The sequence below is a fragment of the Papilio machaon genome, chromosome 5, assembly GCF_912999745.1.
Source record: "Papilio machaon chromosome 5, ilPapMach1.1, whole genome shotgun sequence".
Taxonomy (NCBI): domain Eukaryota; kingdom Metazoa; phylum Arthropoda; class Insecta; order Lepidoptera; family Papilionidae; genus Papilio; species Papilio machaon.
The window spans coordinates 9,291,901-9,314,200 of NC_059990.1; the positions used below are offsets into that span (position 1 = coordinate 9,291,901).

The window sequence follows — 22,300 nt, forward strand, 5'->3', positions numbered from 1 at the left end:
GTTTATTTTTAGATATTACCGATTTTTATAGCCCAAGGTCAAAGGAAACCATTCAATTATTCTGCCTCTGAGAATATGATTACAATTAGATGTAATATACGAGTAATATACTATAGCAAGCTATTGATGAAATTCAGAACAAATTTGAAACACATTGAATGCGTTTCAATAGTTAACAAGGTATCAATTAAGCTTTGGAGACTAGGGCATCGAAACTCGGTTCAATTTTGAAAACCCGGGTTTTCGGGTCTAAGAGTATCAAAACCCGGGTAGACCGGTTTTTTCGAGCATTTCGATCTTTCCATTGAAATTTTTTAAAATACACTAATCTGCGTTTATATATCGATTTCCTACAATGAATACAAAATGTAAAGGAAAATAAAATGTCAATTTCTCGCAGGTCTTGGTCTGGCGCTGGCAAATTTTCAAGAGGTATATATATATTTTTTGGTTGTGCGTTTAATCAGATTAACAATTTCGTTTAGCATTTCATCACCTGTAGGCCGATAAAAACAGTTTTATCTTCATTTTCAAAGTTCTCAAAATATTTACCCGGATTAGTCAAGTACTGTAGTGTTGCTGCTTGAGTTAGTCTTCTTTTTGCGTATCGTTTGCCAATGCAGTTGCCATTTTGTGACTTAGTGGTGTCTTCATTTGATCCATTTTCTTCAAAGCAAATTTTAGGGAAACATCAGCTGTAAGTAAAGTTGCATCGCGTCGATATAGCGCCTCGATGACAGTTTTAATAACATCCAATATTTTATGGATCTCATCTATATTTCTCTAGTCATCATCAGTAAATGCAATGTCTGTTTTTAAAGCAATTAAAGCTTTTGTAATAGATATTTTCAATTTCAGAAACCGACCTAACATGGCAGAAATGCTACTCCAGCGCGTTTTCCCATCTAACAGCAGGGAGTACTCCTGTCTAAATCAGCTCTGACATGTTTTTGAAGGACGTCATCGTTTTTTGTCGATTTTTTGAAGATTTTTACCACTTTTCGTACTTTTGATACCAGATCGTTGTATCTAAAATATGGTGAACTGAAAGACCCCATAAACGAGGATTCATTATTAAGTTCAACACCATCCTCGTCATTGTCTGTAGAATTTGTGTCGTCGTTAAATTCTACAGTTCGCAGTCTTTGAGCCAATACTGATGAAGGTAAATCTTCATCCTCGTCAAGTTCGGCAAGCTGAGCGACGTTTTCCTCGAAGCCGGCATTGTGTTTGTACATTACATCCACAATTGCCAGCTTAACAGCATGAGCGATGCATAGCTGATGGTATGACTTAAGGGACTTCCCTAATGCAACCACCCCCATATTCGTCCAACTTGGCCTAAATCAATTGTACGCATGAGGCTGCAATCAAGGACCTGTAAATTCGTATGAGACCTAGATTTCGAAAACTGCTATCCCTTGCAAAATTTGGTGAATGTAAAGTGAGCCCTATATAAGTTCTATTTTTATTAGATGTCCATTCATCGAATGATATCGCACAATTGATAGGAACGTAGCAACGAAGCTACGTTTTACATAATAGTTAATAATTTATCAAAGCGTATTTTTATTACATTTACTTATTATTGCGTTCGAAGTGGCTTAAACTTAATAAATTACAAAAACAAAAGTTTTAAAAAAACCCGATAAACCCGAGTTTTAATAATCAGACCCGGGTTTTTTTGTAATCCTCAGAACCGGGAAAAACCGGGTTTTTTCGGTCCGGGTATACCCGGTCTCGATGCCCTATTGGAGACATTAAGTGAAATAACTTGAGGTCGATCAGATTCAAAAACTTGTTCTGAGTTCTGGTAACTAGTGTTGCTACGTACGTGATTTAATTGCGAACTGAATGAAGGCCGATAACCTTGTCCTAATTAAAGTTCCAATCAACTCAAAGTTGGCACCGACTGACCGAAGACCGCCGCAAGTGTATACCCAACTTGAACGAAATTTGCCGAAGTTTGCCGAAAGCGATCGAAGCTTGCCGGAGGCTGCCGCGGGACGCCGAAGTGGGGCCCGATCAATACCTCACCCCGCGCTGCCCGTGCCGCGCGTCACTCCGGGGCAAAAGTCACGCTTTCGGGATAGCGAGCGAATTCAGGCGGTCAGGTCCGGCAAGCTAGGACTTAATAAGGGATTTTAAATCACGTGACGGTTAGATCGGCGTTTAAGTCAATATTTAATGACATTTTATATACATAGATAGGATTCGATCGACTTCCAGACTACGACTTTTTTAGGCTAAAATGTATATTTGTACATACAAAAGTATCTTGATAAACTCAATTATTTCAAAATGTTATTATGCCAAAGTGGATATCAATAATAGTTTCGGCTTTGCTTTATGAGTGAAAACTAATTTATTGCTAAAATGACTCCCTTCCAAAACCAAATAATCTTGGCAACGTATAAAATTTCAGCAGTATTTTTTAAAGTGATTTGAACTGCGATATAAAGGTTTAGATATTTAATCACTGGGCTATAGTGCTTGTAGAAATAAGCTCGTGGAAATCCAGAAAATATAAGGCCGCTTTCATATCTAGGTCACGGTGGAGACGGGGCAGGTCGAACGAGACGCCGTGACTGCGGGAAATCGCCTGTCAAATCAAACCGGCTGTACTAAATGCACTGAACATCTTATTTGTACACCGTAAAATGCCTATAAACGCGTATTAATATTTATTTAAATTATATTTCCGTACACTAAGCCCTGTACATTAACCTGACGTTCTCACGTTGTAAACATCGTGATGCAACCTCCATGTATCTGGGATGTATATCTATTCAATGTGTGTGAAGTTAAGCAATTAAATCTGTCCAGCATTGACTAAGGCCTAGTCACGTCTTATAGTATAGGCTTGAGAACATCGGTAGGGATCTGTATAACCTGACGATAAATTTACGTGTTTATATAACATATATATTTATGCAAAATACCCACAATTTAATTCACCAACTAAATTTAATCTTTAAACTTTACTTAATATAAACACTTAATTCAGTATAATACTGGTATAAGCGGCGGCTTAACTTGGAATTAGCGAAACTTAAAGTTCCTTCAAATGGTATTTCGGAAACGACTCGTGTGGTTAAGTTACGGATCACAACTTGAGCTCGATACGTAATATATCAAGCATCAATAAATGATTGAATAGATTACAATGCAAAGTTAGGATCGCCTTTTATTTATTTAGCTTTTAAAATGATTTACCAATTATCAGCGTATTGTTGGTTGTTCAATGGTTGTCAATTCGATTCTGAACTAATTTAAGGCAATTCTAATCTATATATATAAAAGAAAGTCGTGTTAGTTACACTATTTATAACTCAAGAACGGCTGAATCGATTTGACTGAAAATTGGTGGGCAGGTAGCTTAGAACCAGGAAACGGACATAGGATAATTTTTACCCCGTTTTCTATTTTTATTTTCCGCGCGGACGGAGTCGCGGGTAAAAGCTAGTTTAATATAATTCGATTAACATTTAAATATCATGAAATATTATGTTCTTAAATAAAACATGAATACACTTATTCAAACTTTCTGGTGGCTGACTTTTAGTGTATTCAAGCAATAAAGAATTCTAGAACAATTTGTTACTTTGGTAAAAAATGTTCATAGCGTTTGCAACAATATTGATGGCGTGAAATATCTCAGTTTATCTTTTAGCTGCAACATCTATGAACAATATTGGCCGTAATGTCAGATAGTGTCATGTATTGAAAATGAATATGTCGATGTTTTGTTTGGACGCTATCGTAGCGGCCGGCCGGGAGTGTATGTCGACCGCCATCCAGTGTACATTAAACTCTTGTGGTCCAAGTTGACCACAGAAAGCGATTTATAACTTTTTAATAACGATAGTTTTACAGTGACATTTATATATCATTTAATATGCTTAGTTGTATTTTATGTGGACATGAATAATCGATTTTTTATTAACTTATACTTTGATATTAGTTTTAAATCTTTCATATTTTATTTGTCATGTGTCTCCAAATTCTCCCGAGCTAGCTTCATGAGTTTTGAATATCTACTTGATAACATAATACATTCTTAATTAGAAACTTAGTAAGTGCAAGTAATTTTAAGGGTGTGTTTACCTGAGTTGGAGTCACGGGTATGAGTTAATTAATATTCCCCGCTGTCGTCCGCTTCCGCTGTTGCCTTGTACCGCGTAGCATAAGCTTACCGCACTAAAGTACACAACTTACCCTCCTGTGTGCCGTAAATTTACGATGCATGTGCTTCGGGAATTTCGTTACGCCGCGCCTCGACCGAACGCGGATTTCCACACCGATTTTTATTGTTACAAGTTCACGTATAAGGTCGATAATGTTACGATACTGCTTCATTAATAAAGGTGCCTTACTTTAGCTATTTTTGAATTTTAACCGAATTCAATCTAATTAAAGTATTAGAGGGTTAGACCTATAGTCAACATAGTCAAGCCACGATAACTTTACAAAAGATTAACAAAAATTATAACATCAACTATAACCAGAAACACATCATTAATAAAATATTATATATATTTGCACTGTTAATCAATGTTGCCATGTGCAAACGTTAAATTTCTCCTGTTGTCAATCCATTGCAGTACAGTTTCGCCATCGTTTGACTTACACTTATATCAATTATTATCAGGTAATATCATGAAATACAATATACAAAATAAATATAGTAATATACATAGGAAGACTGGTTATTAGATTAATTTATATCAAACTTGGTTCTCAAGTACAGATGTGGGCGAGCAATTTGTCACGCAACTAACCACAGGTTCTCAAAACTTGCGAAAGCTTTGAAAGACAAGTCGACGTTTGTTAGACGTTTGGTAAGCCATTAGGCCTTAAAATGTTAATTATCCGGCAATGTGTAATGACATAATTGCTTGTGGAAATTTATACGTTTATATCACACTTGATAAATTACTCAGCATAGAAGTTATCATGAGTTCGTACATTCGAAACATTCACATTAAATCTCAGTTTTGCTTATTATTTTCGGAAGTGAGTATTAATGGCTAATATAATTAGTTGCCGGTAACAATTTTTATAATCAAGAGACGTACGATAAGGTGATTTTTAATTGTTTAAAATGTTGTATAAAAAACTAATATGCACTACATTTTTTTTTTAATTCTGCGCGGACGATGTCGCGGGACACGGCTTGTAATATAAGACAACAGGTCTTTATTTATTATTGTATTCTTTCAAAATCTAGTAAGAAATCTCGTAGGACGTTAGAATAAACAAACAAAACTCGTTAATTCTACTAACACAGAGCAGTGTTCAATTTTACTGAATAAAATTACAGAGTTTTTTAGTTAGCGTCGCTTACATAATGTTAGCGCGGCCAAAAAACACGCGCGCAAGTGTGCCCCGCGGCGGTTTGTCAGAGCTGACATATCGCCGTATGTCCAAACTCCCCGCACCCTGTTACTCGGAAATTTTTACTTCGGGAATATGATAAAAAATACCGTCCCATCCGCAAAATGGTGGTCGAAAAACTGGGCTAGATAACGCCCGTACCAATGGACGCTGCAGGCAATAATGTAACGGGTATCCGATGCAATGAAGTAAAAATGAATAAAATAAATAGCAAGCTATTTGATATATTTGTTGTAATTAAACTTTACTTTGCAGAATTAAACGTTGACAAAGTTATAGTATCTTTGTTATGTGCAGATAATTGAAAGGATCTGATATTTTCAAGACTAGATTTGAAATATAATAGTATATAAATAGAAATAGACCTAGTTAATAAAGGTTGTACCGAAATTGAAGAACATGTCAAATACTTATTTGGTAATTAACTGTCGCCCGCGGCTCCGTCCGAGCTTTATAAACAAAAAATTTAGTAGCCTAGATATTCTTTTAGACTATGTTCTACATCTTTATCAAATGTCAGCCAAATCTGTTGTATGGTTCTGGAAATACCTTCTAATAAACATCCATCCTTCAATTTAAACTTTCACATTTATAAGATTAGTGAGATTTAGATTTAGAAGTTAAAAGATAAAGTCTTGTAAAGGTAAAAGATTAATGAAAAGTAATTTATGTTGGAAAAAAGAAGCGTAGTTAAAAGATAAAATAATTAAAAATAAATTCAGACAGTAAGCAATGTTTCGACCAAGATAAATTTAAAAGAAAATAATATTGATAATACTTAATGTGATGTTTTAATCTTGGTATATCCAACAATCTATTCTTGTGGACATTGTCAATAATTCTGTTAGGATTAAACGTTTCTTTAAATGTGAATGCATTTGTTATCATCCGACAGATGGCGCTGGAATTCTGATGGTTACGCTGAGAGGAATGCGTGTTTTATTTCTTTTTTAGGTTATGTTTTATTCTTGCATCGATTTTTATAAACGATTAACATCAATTATATTGAAAATCTTTTTTTTTTTTACTTTGTAACAGCAGATGGATTTAATTTATAAACATAAAAATGTGAAAGTTTTATAAAAAAAAACGCAGCAAGTTATAATTTACATTAGATATTTACGTAATTAGACAAGCTTTCTTTTATTCTCCTTGTTCTATTAAAAATTAGAAATTAAAAAAGATCTAAGATTAATAAAACAAAACTATTCAGTTTTAATCAGAACCGATCGTATAATTAACATAATTTTCTAATTTACCATAATTGTAATATTTACTTGACATAATTTAAATAATTTCGAATTCCTATTAACTGTTGGGGACTAAACGTTAATTAGAATGAACGACCAATTGTCTGTACGGTTATTAGAAAACACCGCGTGTATTGTAATTGAGATAGAGAGGAACCCTGAGAGATGAAATACTAGTTTCACACGAAGGTAGAACAGTGAGACAGTGCAATAGGACAATGTAGTACTGCAATTGTTTGAAAGCGTTTTGCTCTTGAATTCTGACCTTGTGTGAAACTAGCATAAGTAGATACCACACTAGGCTATATTTATATTGTGATTATAAGTAAGTTATCATAAACTTGGAATATGGCAGTAAGTTAGCATAATAAAAATTAGCATAATAAAAAACCAGTCTCTATGATTTTTCAAAATTAAAACTAAATTTTAAAGGATGACTACCTTTACAGTACTAGGTATACCATCATTAGCTATAAATAAAGGGAAAAGATGTGGACACATCTAATTGTCATTACAAAGTTAGAAAATCGAGTCTGTCAGTGAGTTGAAACCTCAATACGTCCACAGATCGGGCGCTTTGCATTACTAAATAGAAGCGATAATGAACGAACCGAGAGGCTGCCTACATTTGTAACTGTCAACAGATTCTATCCTTATTTTTGGGATCGGATTCAGGGAGAACTCACTTAACATAATCCTACGACTTAGTGAGTTCATCTGAATAGTGTGGAGCGAGCTTTAGAAAAGATTGGAAGGGAATAGGAATTTTCAATACTATTTGGTAAGTGTACGTATTTGTCTTATATGACGGATTTCTTATAATAATGAGCTAACTAATTAGTAAATAGTAGTAAAGTAGAAAATTTAGTAGTGTGTTAAAAATATTAAGCTCAAATAGAATCATGTGGCATCTTCATATTACGACTAAATGAGTAAAAAAATTTTATTTTATGAAGCCAATTTGAAATCTCATTATTAAGAACTAGCTTTTACCCGCGACTCCGTCCGCGCGGAATAAAAAAAAATGCACACAAGATAAAAAAGTTCCTATATTCGTCTCCTAGTTCTAAGCTACCTCCCCATCAATTTTCAGCTAAATCAGTTCGACCAATCTTGAGTTATAAATAGTGTAACTAACACAACTTTCTTTTATATATATAGATAATGTAAAATGATTACGATCTACGTACTCGTGTTAAGAACACACATATTTAGGAACTTTGTGAAGGAACAATGTAATACGTGGTACGTGGTAATATATTGAAAGGGTTATCTTTCCAAATTAAAAGTAAAGGTCGAAGTTAGATAGTGAACATGAACTACTTAAATTGATACGTTAGTTTTATTGGAATTAGTTGAAGTATAACTCGATATACTAGTGTAGTGGTCTCCTGGTGAGTATAGATTCTACGCCAATAACTCCGCCAATTGGAGCGAACACGTGCGTCTTAGCTTTGGAATTATAAGCTAGAATCAAATTTAGTTCAACCGATTTAGAAGTAAGTTGTACTTGGTAATTAATCAATTAGATTAATAGGTCAAACTGTACTGTATTGGTAAAATACGTTTGCTTTAAATTCTAAACCAATCTTACTAATATTATAAATGCGAAACTTTATATAGATATTTGGATGTACCTCCGTAACGGCTCAACGTATCTTGATGAAATTTGGCACATATGTATAACATAGTCTGGAAGAATACATAGGGTACTTATTAAGTTTTTTTTTTAAATTCCGTGCGGACGTAGTCGCGGGCGATACCTAGTATAGCATAATTTACATGACACATGTTTCTAATTAAAACTCATTATCAACTTGTATGATAAGAGTTATGTCTTTCACATATTCTATTAATATTATCTTCTATTATTTTTTTAACTGTCAGACTGAGACGTTATCATATTATTTATTATTATAACTTATCGTTAACTTTAATAGTTTTAAACGGGAATAGAACATTGTTATTGGAACGTTTAAAGCTTTACATTTCTCGAGGTTAGAAGCAGTTTACAGATGCTCCGTTCCGCATACCAAATCGGACAACATTCAAATCGGTTCCACTTTACTTTGGTCCTGCTTCGCCGTTGATTGACAGTTCAAGTGTCACTTCGACTAATCTTAGTCACAGAGAGAAGGATTACTGAGCATTACAAATATATATTCATTTCTGTGGGGGTGAGGGTGGGAGGGTGAATTCGTTGTATATATTTTAAGTCACATAAGCAACTTAAATTGTAACTTAATTAGCTGCGAGGTACTGAAAGAATCGCTAAGTTGGGCTCCTAATTAGCGCTTTTATATTAATGCACGCCCAAACACGTTGTTACTTCGCCCTTTGTGTATTTTCTGCTTTAATTATGAAAATTTCAGAGGTGCGGCCGAAATAGTAACTTAGAGTGAAATATTTTACATCATTTACGAATGTGGCTTTTACTTGAAAATTTATAGTATTAAAACAATGAATATTGGTAGGGAATATATAGAAGACAGTATTTCAAAGTAATATGGAACAAATTTTAAAGTTATTCAACAACTGCAATACAAGTTACAATGGTTTTCGAAAAAGAGTATAAAACTGCGCCATATTGTGACGTCACGAATAAAATTGATAGGCTTGAGGATATTCATCTACCTGATGAAATCTGTACGGATTAATTTTACTGATATTATAAATGCGAAAGTTTAGATGGATGGATGGATGTTTGTTAGATGTAGAACATAGTCTGTAAGAACACATAGGCTACTTATTAAGTTTTTTTTTTTAATTCTGTGCAGGCGGAGTCGCAGGCGACAGCTGGTTGACAATTCACAAGTGAAAATAATTGATGATTTAAAGTTGATATACGAAACGACTACTGTCCAACAGCAGAAATACGTAGTGGCAGAATAAATAAAATAATTCCGAAAGCTTCACCATGTTATTCAATTGAAAAAAACGTCAATCGATTGATGAATGAATGAGCGCCATTTTTTCAAATGAAGTGGAGGGTCTTGGATAGTAATTTTAATTGCGAGTAACTTGCAAAGTTAAATAAATTAAGTGATTTTATGTCGATTGTCAGTAAGTGACACTCAAAACTCGTAATTATACATTTTCCGAGAGGCGCTCCGGCGGCGCGCCGTACAGTCGGCAGACGTGAAAAACAACGATATTCATAGACTGCATTGAAATTTCGGTATCACGGTATTAGTTAAACGATTTTAAACTTATTCTCAATGTCTTTAGATATGTTTTCATTAATCAGTTACACATAGTTACTTGTTATTATTTGGAATTGTAAACATTCAATTTAAACAAAAAACTAAATAGCAAATAGCTTAAAGCAATGTACTCGGCAGTGTAAACCGAACATTGTAACGTTATTCCAAATTATTGTCAAGAACACAAAGCTTTATATTATATGAGCTCTTTTTAGGTTATCATCAGTTTAGAAATTACTAAAACGGCACGGAACGGATTACATAAAATTGCAACATTTTTATTATTCACTTTCGTGTTGCAATTGTTGCTTGATGACGTCACTTATTAAATTTTACCTCATTACAAATTTAAAACTGAATCGCAAATTTTTTATTCCATACTAATAGAAAACGGGGTAAAAATTATCCTATGTCCGTTTCCTGGTTCTAAGCTACCTGCCCACCAATTTTCAGTCAAATCTATTCAGCTGTTCTTGAGTTATAAATAGTGTAACTAACACGGCTTTTTTTTATATATATAGATATATGTTTTGCGATCAAAACATAAGCAACATACAAGTTATATACATCTAGCTTTATTTTACATCACTCTCAATATTCCATCTGGCAACAAATTGCGTTAATATTTTCTCTTATATTGACATAAAGAAGTTATCGTAAACGGAACACATTTGCCGACGTGTAGCTTATTTCATCGTAAAAACATGTGTAAACAATCTCCAAGTATATTTCGTCTGAATTAATCTACACGGAGAAAGTCCTTTAGATATATTTTCCCGATGATTTAGAAGATTTTATTTACATCACAATGTTTACAAGATATGTGCGGAACGGAGACATCTTGTATTCAGATGTCAAATTGACAGTAAGAGAAATGAAATTTCACAACTTTCAAGCAAACTGTTAACTTGTTTTATAGTAGGATATCATAGTTTTGAGACTTGAACGTAAAGATGTAGTCGTTTTCTACATATCATAATGCATTTTTATAGCAGTAGTATTATAAAGTTTTTAATCAACCGCAACTAAAGAAATAAAGAAAATAGTCAAATAATTGTTAGCACGAATTTTAAATCAAATTGAACAAAATCATGAGATTACATATTACAATTAAATTATTGCGCAGCAGTAAAGTGTTAAGTTAATTGGCTTTAATCTGCGCGGCGTTATGCTTCGCAAGGCAATGTGGTAATTGATCCTTAGTGTTATGGGAATTTGTGACCTTACGAGTACATATTACGTTTACATAATAATCAAATAATATCATACAAACATATATGATAGTAATTTACATAATTAAAATTTATTTGGCATTTTTTGACAGTAGATTCCGTAACGACAATATTTGTTGGGTGCACGAATAGGCCTGGTCGACCGGTGCAATACCACGACCACACAGAAGACAGGCGTCAAGTGGAAGCAAGTCCGCGTTTCATCTGATGAGTGTGCGTGCCGGACGCCTAATTTTGGTTCTTATAAGGAAATGATGGGAAGGGGAAGTGGATTTGATGAAGGAGGAGACGCATAGGAAGGGGAAATATCATATTTCTGTGCGTCCCGTTCGTCGATTAAAGGTAAGCAAAGCATCTGCAATTGCAGATGTCCGTGGGCAGCGGTCGCTTTGCTATTTCGGCGAATTCAAGTGGCCGCACACTCGTTTGTCACCTTATAATAAAAAAAAGATATGACCTGTAAAAATAGTCTAGTCATTATGTTTGGGTCAAAGCTATAAAACTACTATTATTGATACCGACAATATTGTCCTACTTTTAATATGAAATATACCATGTGTTTATTTTGCACTACACTAAATTTCGAAATTCTAATTTCCGCTATGTCTCAACAGATGGCGCTGCTTCGAGAAATCGGGTTCAACGCACGGGTCAGGCGCACGCGTGACCAATCAGTCAATTCAATGGTTTCGAGCTCCTTTTTTATTCATTCAACCCAATTTCTTTCTTATACATGTGATCGTGTCTTCGACTTCAAAGCGATCGTATTGTTGTGAAATGAACCAACATATCTCACGACTAACTTTTTAAGTTGAAAATATGTTTGAGCAAATAAGAATTGCTATTGTAATAAAAGTAACAAGGTTTTTTTTTTAATTCAACCGACATTGGACGTATAAATTCTTAATTTCAAATAAACTATTTTCGATTAAGGCTTCTGCGTTTTAAAATATTTTCTTTTTCATAAATTGACCACAAATAAAAAAGTTATTACCAACATATTAGATCAAAAACATAACAAAAACTTTACACAACTTCATTTGACGTTGGTATGATAACAAAATCTAATCATAACTTAGCTGTCGCCTGCGACTCCGTCTGCGCGAAAAAAACATAAGTAGCCTATGTGTTCTTCCAGACTATGATCTACATCTATGCCAAATTTCATAAAGATCCGTTAAGCCGTTACGGAGATACCTTCAAACAAACATCTAGACATCAATCTAAACTTTCGCATTAATAATATTAGTAAGATAGCTTAATAGTCCTTAAGCATCTCTCTTACTATTAAAATAAATAGAACTAGTTGGCCTAAGTCGTTTATGATAATAATAAATGTTCCTAAACCACTAAACTTTCACCCGTAAACTAATCCATCAATCAACAGGAGCCTAAGCAAAGCCCACCCCGGTATGTTAATAGCTGTTATCCATTCACCAACCTATTGTCCCGGAAAATTGAAAAATAGTACGGGAATATGTTATTCATATATTCATTGGGCACACATGCTGCGTACTGCCAGACAGAAATACTGATACAATATTTATATTTACGTGAAATATTTTTTTATCATGTTAAAAATGACATGTAATTTCGCTCAGTTGTTTAGAAGATAATTTAAAGTTCCAGTTTTTGAAATTGCAACTTTAAAGCAAAAACTTTCTCGATGTATTAATTAGATGGCGCTATTGTCAATAATATCATGATTTATTGACAATAGCGCCATTTATATTAGCTTTAGGAATAAAAAAATACATTGTAATAAAATTTAAATATAATACATTCAAACTTCAGCTCTAACAGCTGACCATATCAAGTTATTAAAGTTTTACCACCGTACTCAGAATTGTTTAACTAATGATTTGTCAGTGTGGATTTCTTATGCGAAATTATACTAACTTATATAATAATCAATAAAATTAACTGTGTGTCTGTTAGTAGTAACACATTTTATTTAAAGATAACAATTATTAGAAAAAAATGTCTGAACTTTAACATCTTATAACGAAAATTGCTATGATGATCGTAGCAATCTGACAGCAATCATTACCCGCCGGTCTCGTGGTATAATCCCGGAGCACATGCATCGCAATATTATTATAAATCGTTATCATTAACACTATGATTAATGTGTAACCCAATTTCGTGTGATCCGACACATGTTGGCAATCGGTGCCAAACTATCCCGCTCATTGTGGCATAATTACTTCATATACATCGCCTGTACATTTAATATTTTTTTTTATATAATAAGTTGGCAAACGAGCAAGCAGACAAATGAATTCTTAGACATCTGCAATTGCAGATAAGTTGCCTACCTTTAATTGACAGAGGAGGAGACGCGCATTAGAAGAATTTTTCCTCTTCTTATGTATCCCTTCTTCCATCAAGCCTTCCCTCTCCCATCCTTTCATTATAATAAAAAGATAGGAAGGGAAAAAGGTCCCCGGTAAGCACAATAATCAGACGAAACGCGGAACTCCTCTTCACGCCTGTCTGTGTGGTCGTGGTATTTCACCGGTCGTGCCGACTCATTCGTGCAACAGATTTTGTTGTTGCTGGCATCTAGTACTGTTAATTAGAAACCTTATTAATTTATTGTAAGGCTTTTAGGATATTCAATATACGATGTACATGAAATATTAATGATTTCGGAAAGGGGATAGAAAACAATTATTCCTTCGTTACTTCGTTCGGTCGGAAATAATTCTATTGAATGCTAGAATCGAGTATTTTGTTCGTATTAATCTGTTGAATAAAAAGTAATATCATAAACTTATATCTATAAGTGTTATATTTTGCATTTAAGGGATGTTTAAAGTTTTTATTTCCTTAAACATACATATAATATTATGTATGCAAAAAAACAGCGGCAATCCTCATACTTCTTGTGTATTAGATTTGAGCTAAAGACATGTAAAATTGTATCCAAATAAAACCAAAACGACATATGACCTAGTTGGCATCAAGTAGTACTTTTACAAAGGATATACCGATTCAACTATGAAAACTGACATTCCGTAAGATTTATCGCGCAAGAGCATCGCAATAAACCGTACGTTAAAGCTATAAGCCAAGCTGGGGGTCTTTTAAAACCAATTTGTATCGGCTTTACGATAATGTCTAAAGCATCAAACAATGAGCGAAAGTATTGTGTATTTATGTCACTTTAAGTTCGATCGTTTACCTAACCATAACAATTTTATTGACCGTCATAAAATTTGTAACCAATAAACCATTCTTCAACGATCTTTCCTGCACTAGATGCTTTCGAATGAACGTGTTATAACTGACAATGAACTTAAGTTTATTATTTCTTACAGAAACATACGAGTATCATTGAGTTTAAAAGTAGATGAAATATTAAAAATTATGCTATCAGTTAAAACTAGTTAAACTTCGTCATCGTAGTAAATAAAAAAAGTAGTTTATAATATTCCTGCAAGCATCAGCTATGTCCCGTCAAAATCGTTCCAGCCGTTCCGAAGATTATCCGAAACAAACGCGGCCTTTTGAACAGACTTACAGACAGATATTTTAAATACATCAAGTGTCAAAAATATGATTTTTCATTCGAAATAACATCGAAACATCAATAAAACGCGTATAATATGATTGATACTCTCACTAATAATTCAGTCACGGTTAAGCTAATCAGTAGAGCATTCATTAAACAAATGACGGAGATACAATTAGGGATGTGTTTTTGTATAATGACATAGTGTTTCTGGGAAGTTGTTTGTACGCACGTGGGAGCATCGTATCCCATTAGAAACATGTTGTGACCTCGGATTAAATTAACCGGAAACTTAAGGGGACACGGTTAAGATTTTTAACCTGTGCAAGTCACAAAGTTGAACAAATGCATTGGAAACAAAACATAAAATATTGTACCCAATTTTGGAATAATTATGTTCTTGCTTTTCTTTTCAACATTTAAGTTGACAGAAGTGTACTCGCGGTGTGAAACATCAAATGCCGGTTACTATAATTTTAGAATCGTCTTGGAATTGAACAATGAACCTTCAGTCTTCGATGTTACTCGGTACTTTAACTACTGGGACATAAGTTGAATACAGTTATAACTTCGTTATTAGGTAATGAAGGTCGTACCACCCACAGACATTTTATACAACTTTTTTCAATTAATAAAAATGTCAATCATAGAATGGAATTGTTTTTTCGGTAGGTAATTGTTATTTAAATTATTCCACGTTCTTATCACAAAGTTGTATGTCATAATCTCCTAGTAATTTAATTAGAATTTCTTAACCTTTTTTTAAATGAAAGTAAAAAAAAAATAATTAATTTAAATAGGTTAAGGACATAAACAATAAGACATATAATTTAATAAAACGGAGTTGAATAAGAAAAAGATAATTCCATTAAACATTTTAAGTCACTACTTCAATTAAATTAAGTCATTTGTTATACGTTAGATTTATCATAGGTTTCTGAGACCAGAATCCCCGTTTAAAACATATGTTTATCTCTGTGTGATGACGATATTATGTTCTATGCAGAGATTTTAGTATTAGAAACCAACGGTTAATCAACTTCTTTAAAACACTTAAATATAAATTTAGCTCATGTTAATAGAATGAAAGTAAATAAAATGTAATAATAATACGATTTTTAGCATATTGGCCACAGATGTCAGGTCCAATTATATCGTGTTACAAAAAACCATAAAAAAAATCTATACCAGAGCTTCCGGCACAAAAACGAACTAACATCCAATGCGTTAGGCCAACGTTTAACAAATTCGTCACGTAGATGTGAACAGTGGCTGTTAAATAGACTTAAATGTTTGCACATTTCAAATGCAAATATACAATAATGATCTTAAATACAACACATTACAATCTATTTTAGAATAATCAAGCGTACACTTATATATATTTAAATGGAGCGAAGCAAAAACTGTTTCGTTACCAGTAGCAGATAATGTAATCGATAGAATTGAATCTCATTTAAAAATACACAATACAATGAAGGCATGATGTTGCTGTTCGAATACGGCGAGACAAGACAACAAAAAACTCGTCCGGTCACAAAAGACACGACTTAAGATGTAAATTACTAAAAAGTGACTATGGAAGGGCGGGGACTGTCTTTTGATAATATAATAGGGACGTGCGTGTTGCGACTGAATGTGGTCCGATCTCGCGGGTGGTCCGACGTACCGGGACTATTTAAATATGCTTTTTTTCCTTATTATTTGCTATGGTGATTTATGTTTGGTTAGCACGAAGGTGTTGGGACAACACTGGTTGATTTGTTGACTTGAACCGCCTATCAATATCTGTGCGCTACAAAAAATTAAGTGCCTTCTAATGTGGAGATAAAACATTTGTATCAATAAATAGAATTGGGTTGGTTTCATTCAATGTCTGTTTCAATTTGATAGCTTACATTTTAATACTATTTTATTTGTTCTAAGCAATAATGTAACATTAATATAGTTTTAAATTATGTGACGAATAAACAATACACATAATATTAATATTATTAATATTAATATAATAATTAATATTAATATGCAAGGTTGAAACTTTTCGAAAATAAACTGTGGACAATGAGTGCATAGACAATTACTTACTTTTTTCTGACGAAAAATAAATGTAATTATTTCACTCAATATTAGTAATTTTATATAAGAGATCTAGTTAATTCATATACCGTATGTATACTTTTAAAGCCAGTGATCTGACAAACGAGTGGTATTACAAATGCTAAAGGCGTTTCACACTCCGCACCGCCGCTGCGCCGCGCCGACACTTCTCACATGACCCCCAACAATAATTATCTCATGCATACTAACATTTCATTAAACCTATGAACATTCTTGAACTAGTCTCGTGAATCATTTTAGTGTAAAATATTTTTACTCTCAATGTTTTTTTTTAAATAGTAAAGCGACCGCTATCCAGAGATATCAGAATTTGTGTTGCCTAGCAGTAATGCCCTTGTCTCGTACATCTCAGAAATAAAGTACAATAATTCTTGATTTACGCAAAACATATTGTTTTAAGTTTTTTTTTACATCGTTTACATAATTGCTTAATATTTGCATTGTGATTTCCTGTAGGAGATTTTAATTTTGTACATCCCGTATTATAAAATTTGTTTAAAAACTATTAATTATTTAATACAACAGCTTAGTTTACAACTGTTGTAGTAAATAATGCTACAGGATGATCTTTGTATTGCCTAATGATGGTCGAACTCAACCACAAATACGTCACACATCACGAAGGTCGTTTTCCAACACAACATTGATTGTATTACATAATGTAATATAGCATTGGAAGAATTCAATATTAGTTGTATCAATTGAAAGAAGTAAATCTTAATTTTGTTATACGTAAATTTTCTAAATGTTATTATTTGTAATATTTATCGCTGACTAGCTACCGCCCGCAAGTTCGCGCGGACTAAATAACTTAATTAGCCTATGTGTTCTTACAGAGTATGTTTTACATCTGTGCCAAATTTCATATAGTTCCGTTGAGCTATTCTGAAAATGTCTTTAAACAAACATACTTCTAAACATTCACATTTATAATATTAGTATGATTTAATAAGATTTCTGAGTATTTTTAGCTGACAAGTTTTTTTGTAGTATCGAAGATTCTTCGTAAAAAATCGTACGTCTTTAACACAAACTTTACAAGAAAGAAAATTGATAAATAAAGTCGCATAAAAAAGCGATATACTAAAATCCAATATACTTACATTTTAAACTTTAAAATTAAATCTGCTAGACGTAATCTAAGGTTAATTAAAAAAATAATCTGACATAAAATGTCAAAATTATGGTACACGTTTATTTACGTGAGGACTATCGAATTATTGATTTGGTTTAGCATAATTATTTCCTTAGCGACGTAACATTCAACTATTTGCAACTACTACGAGTATATTATGTGTTTGCTCATTTCACTACATCCAGTCACGTATTGTCATAAATTACGTGTTATGCAATCACTTTGGCACTTACAATGCAGTTCCTTTCTATTTGACAGCATACTGGCTGTCTCACGAAACTCCGTCGGCGCGTAGTTCAAAAAACTTAATAGGGGAATGAAAAATAGATAGTAGCCGATTCTCAGACTTACTGAATCTTATATATAAAATTCTCGTATCATGGGGTTCGAACTTGAACTCCTCCGAAACGGCTTGAGCGATTCTCATCAAATTTTGTGAGCATATTCAGTAGGTCTGAGAATCGGACCACATCTATTTTTCATAACCCCCCCCCCATTTAGTTTATTTTTTACTGCGCGCGGACGGAGTCGCGGGCGACAGCTAGTATGTATATAAAATTTCATAAAAATCTGCCAACCCGTTTCGGAGGAGTATGGTAACAAACATTGAGATGATTATCATTGAATCTGTATATATATCTATACATATATGTAAAAATAAATCTGACCACGTTATAATAATCGGACATAAGAATGTGAAAGAAATTTACTTTTTTAATTTCGCAACTCTTATGTATTTTACAATAGTTTCAAATTACTCATAGTCTCATAGTTTTTGATGAAGAAACGCGTAAGTACACTTAATATTAAAATGTGGGAAACGAGCATGCGTCCGCTTAAACTCACCAAAATAGAGAGGCGATAACGACACATAGACATCTACAATTTCAAATGAATTGCCTACCTTTAATCGATGAAGGGAAACGTACAGAAAAAGATTACTGGTTTCTATATCTCACCTCCTTCGTCAAATTCCCGTCCCCTTCCAAACCCATCGTCTATTGACTATCTAGATCACTAGTTAAAAAATAAACAGGTTCATATTAGTGGAAAAATAAATTTACTAATTACTAACTCTGAACAAACAAACAAACGGAATGTGTTAGCATGATTCACTTTGTTATCGGACTAATGAAGCGATTTGTGAATACATAAATATAAATTGTTACTTCATTCCCATAGTTGGTGTTATGTTTATAATTATTTGTGGTTTATGTTAATTCATATTATTTTTAAATTCGTAACTACTATGGACATACTAGGTGGCGCTAGTAGTATATAGTGGTGTACTTTAATCAGTCTAGTTTGCATTAGAATTGTTTAATTCTTATTAATTTATTCAGTATTTAGTTTTACAAATACATTAAAGATAAGGTAAAAATCTCATACCTATTTAATTAAAAAGAAAAAATATAACGCAGATTTAATAATTGATTCTTAAAATATGTTATTGAATACTAAATTATTTTCTTGAATGAATCTCTTAATTAAAATTTCATAGAATCACATCCATTCAATATTAAGATATCAAATATATAAATTTAATAAAATTGGAGTAAATACGTAATATTGAAAAAAAAAATCGTACACATTATGTATTATGCGTTACATATAAAGTAATCCAATTTAAAAAAAAAATGTCTGTTTATTCGCAAGTCTATGTTTGTTCCGGGTAATCTCCGAAATGGATAGACCGATCTTCTCTGAAAGAAAACTTATGTTTGCGGGAGTAACTTACGTTATTTTTTAATTCCGCCCTAACGTAGTCGCAGGCAACCACTAGTCACAAATGAAATGCATACTATCACAACACTATTTAATTTAAACTTCACTTATCTTCAACTTAAAAATCTAAAAATTACAATAAATCTCATCAATGAAATGTAGCATTTAAAAATCAACTCATTTGAAAACTTTCTCCGCGATTGCTCAGTATGTTTAACTCACGAGTGTACTGCCCTTTCTCGTTAATTGAACAAATCATCATCAATTTATATTAATCACTTCATTCCTAGCCTCTGTCGGAGCTATCTTAACAAAATAAACTAGCACCGTTCACACTGCTGGCTCATTAAACTCTGCTTATCTTTAACAGATACAAATGTTTCCGTTTTAATGCCGTTGATACCAAACAGTGCCACTGTTTGTGACTTACAGTAAACTAGACTTTAAACAACTTGAAATTATATGTAAATACAGTTTTTGTGTATATTAAATTGAACAATATTGGTATTTCTGCGATATACCTACTTACCACCCGCTTAATTTTGGTTAAATTAGAAAAAACTCCGCACCGAAATATTTCACGAATTAGTTATAGTTAAAAGAATTTGTTTTAATAATTACTATTAAAATACTGAATACTTATTTTTCATACAAGCAGTTTCAGTAATTTAATGGAATATAAAATCACAATTCTATAAAATCGTGTAATGTTGCAAGAAGATAAACGAAAACATTATAAATCACGAATTAAAAAATTAATCCAATTGGAATAAAATTTTCAGGCTTCAGACTACCGCGTAAATTAACAGAATTTAATTTCCGGTAAAGGCAATCACTATATAATAAACAAACGAAACATTACAATATTCAAACAAGTTACAAAATATACTCGTAATCCATTTTAATTAAATCTGACGTCATATCTTACTACAGGGTAAATTGGGCACTACGGATATTGACGTTGCAGTAGCCGCACTACGAACGATAAAAACCCCGAAAATATACAAAACACTTACGTTGATCGAAGAAGCAACGTTCCAGACCATTCATAACGTAATGTACAACTTCATAGTGCACCAAAACACAAATACGTTCACCGTTCACAAACGAATCGCACAACGTTACAACACTGAAAACAGAATCACAGCGTGCGTTCCAACTCCGTCACTGCACAACGTCTGGGGCGGATGATCGGGATGAACTGTTACAGGATTGTTAGGATCTTGTTGCCGTTTCGGCGGCCGGCGGGCGACTGAAGTGCGCGCGGCGCTCTGCCCGCCAGTGGCGAAGGGGAGAGGCGGGGAGGGGTTGGGATGCGTGCGTTCGGAATTTACTTCCCACGTGCTCACCACTACCCGTCCTCTTCTTGCGGGACGGGTTAGCTTTTTAAAGCTCGGGCCTTCGACGTCGACGCATCGATACGCCGGGGGCGTTCTGAATCTTGTTTATACATACTGCAGCTAATAATAACGCGTGGCGAGTGCGCGCGTATTGTCCACTTGTTTTGCACTTACAATGTAAGTTAGCTGGACGCGCTGCTCGATTGTTTGCGCCCTTGTTCCGGTCAAGTGCGTAAACTAACGTTCAAGTTACACTAATGTAACTTATATGCGGCATTTATTTTCAAAATATATTTCGCCTCATGTTGTAGGGTTGATCCTCTGGGTATTGTACGAAACTTTGCAACTTAAAAAGCAAACAAATTCAACTCTGCGATAAAACAACGTTTTAGTGTTACTTTAAAGCTTGTATACTGGAGATAAACCTTTTTATTGTAACACGTTGTTTTATATTCACTTATTGACGTATTTCAGTTAATTGACATAAAATGTATTAAAGTTGATTTTATTTAAGTTAAACGATTTCCGCCGCTAGATGGCTGTACTAGATGGCCAAATGGCAAAACTAAGTCAAAAAAATAATCAAAGGTTAAAACTAACCCAAGACAAAATATTCCTTTTTGTAACATCATTCAAATATTTTACATTAACTTGGAATTCGAGCAAGGATTACTAACTTGAGTCATACAGTAAAACAGGAATAGATTAACAAGGGTAGCCGTTGAAAGCTGAACTTTGAATATCATAGATAGTTGAGACAAAAAAAGCTAATGCGTTACCCAAAAGCTATTTGTGGTGGGCACCGCGTTATCGGACGTCAGTCATCGCGACGTTTTACGACGCACCAAGTACAACCCTGGAGATAGTGGCATTGACTCATTGTCTAAAACTTTGTTACAGTTGTTGATTTTGATTTATTATTTTAAGTATTATAGTATAGTGGTTTTAGTAGCTTTGGCTAAGTATGGTTTAAATTTAGTTATTGTAAAATATATAGGTGTTGATTAACTTTAGAAATTGGTTAACTAAATTCACGAATATCTTATGATTTTTTTTGGAATTTGTTCTATATTTGAGAATTTTAATTTTAGGCTAGACTAGTTTTAGATAAGGTTTGTTAAACTAGACATCAGCGACCATCATCGAGTGCAAGAGAGTTTCGATGTAGCTTCATTAGTTAGTAGATTTGAAAACTGAAATACTCCGTACCGTAGTGTGTTGAATTAATTTATAAATTATAACAACTTAACACTTAAGAAACGTGTATAGCGCTCCTGTCTTACTTAGTTGGCAACATCACAAAGATAAAGCGACACACCTACATAACAGTTACCCGAGTGATTATTAAGTCAACCGTAAGCCAGCGTTACAACTAACAACGGC

The 22,300-nt window shown here is 33.4% G+C and overlaps 1 protein-coding gene across 4 annotated transcripts in view; it reads right to left on the reverse strand.

Moving 5' to 3' along the window:
• LOC106709595 (teneurin-m) overlaps nucleotides 1–20,814 on the reverse strand; it is a 204,466-nt gene extending 183,652 nt beyond the window's left edge. For all 4 annotated transcript variants that reach the window (XM_014501423.2, XM_014501424.2, XM_014501422.2 and 1 more), the window contains exon 1: nucleotides 20,594–20,814. In XM_014501423.2, the coding sequence (XP_014356909.2) occupies nucleotides 20,594–20,627 (34 nt within the window). In that variant the 5' untranslated portion in view covers nucleotides 20,628–20,814. The remainder of the gene's footprint in view (nucleotides 1–20,593) is intronic.
• Between the last annotated feature and the right edge of the window lie 1,486 nt (nucleotides 20,815–22,300).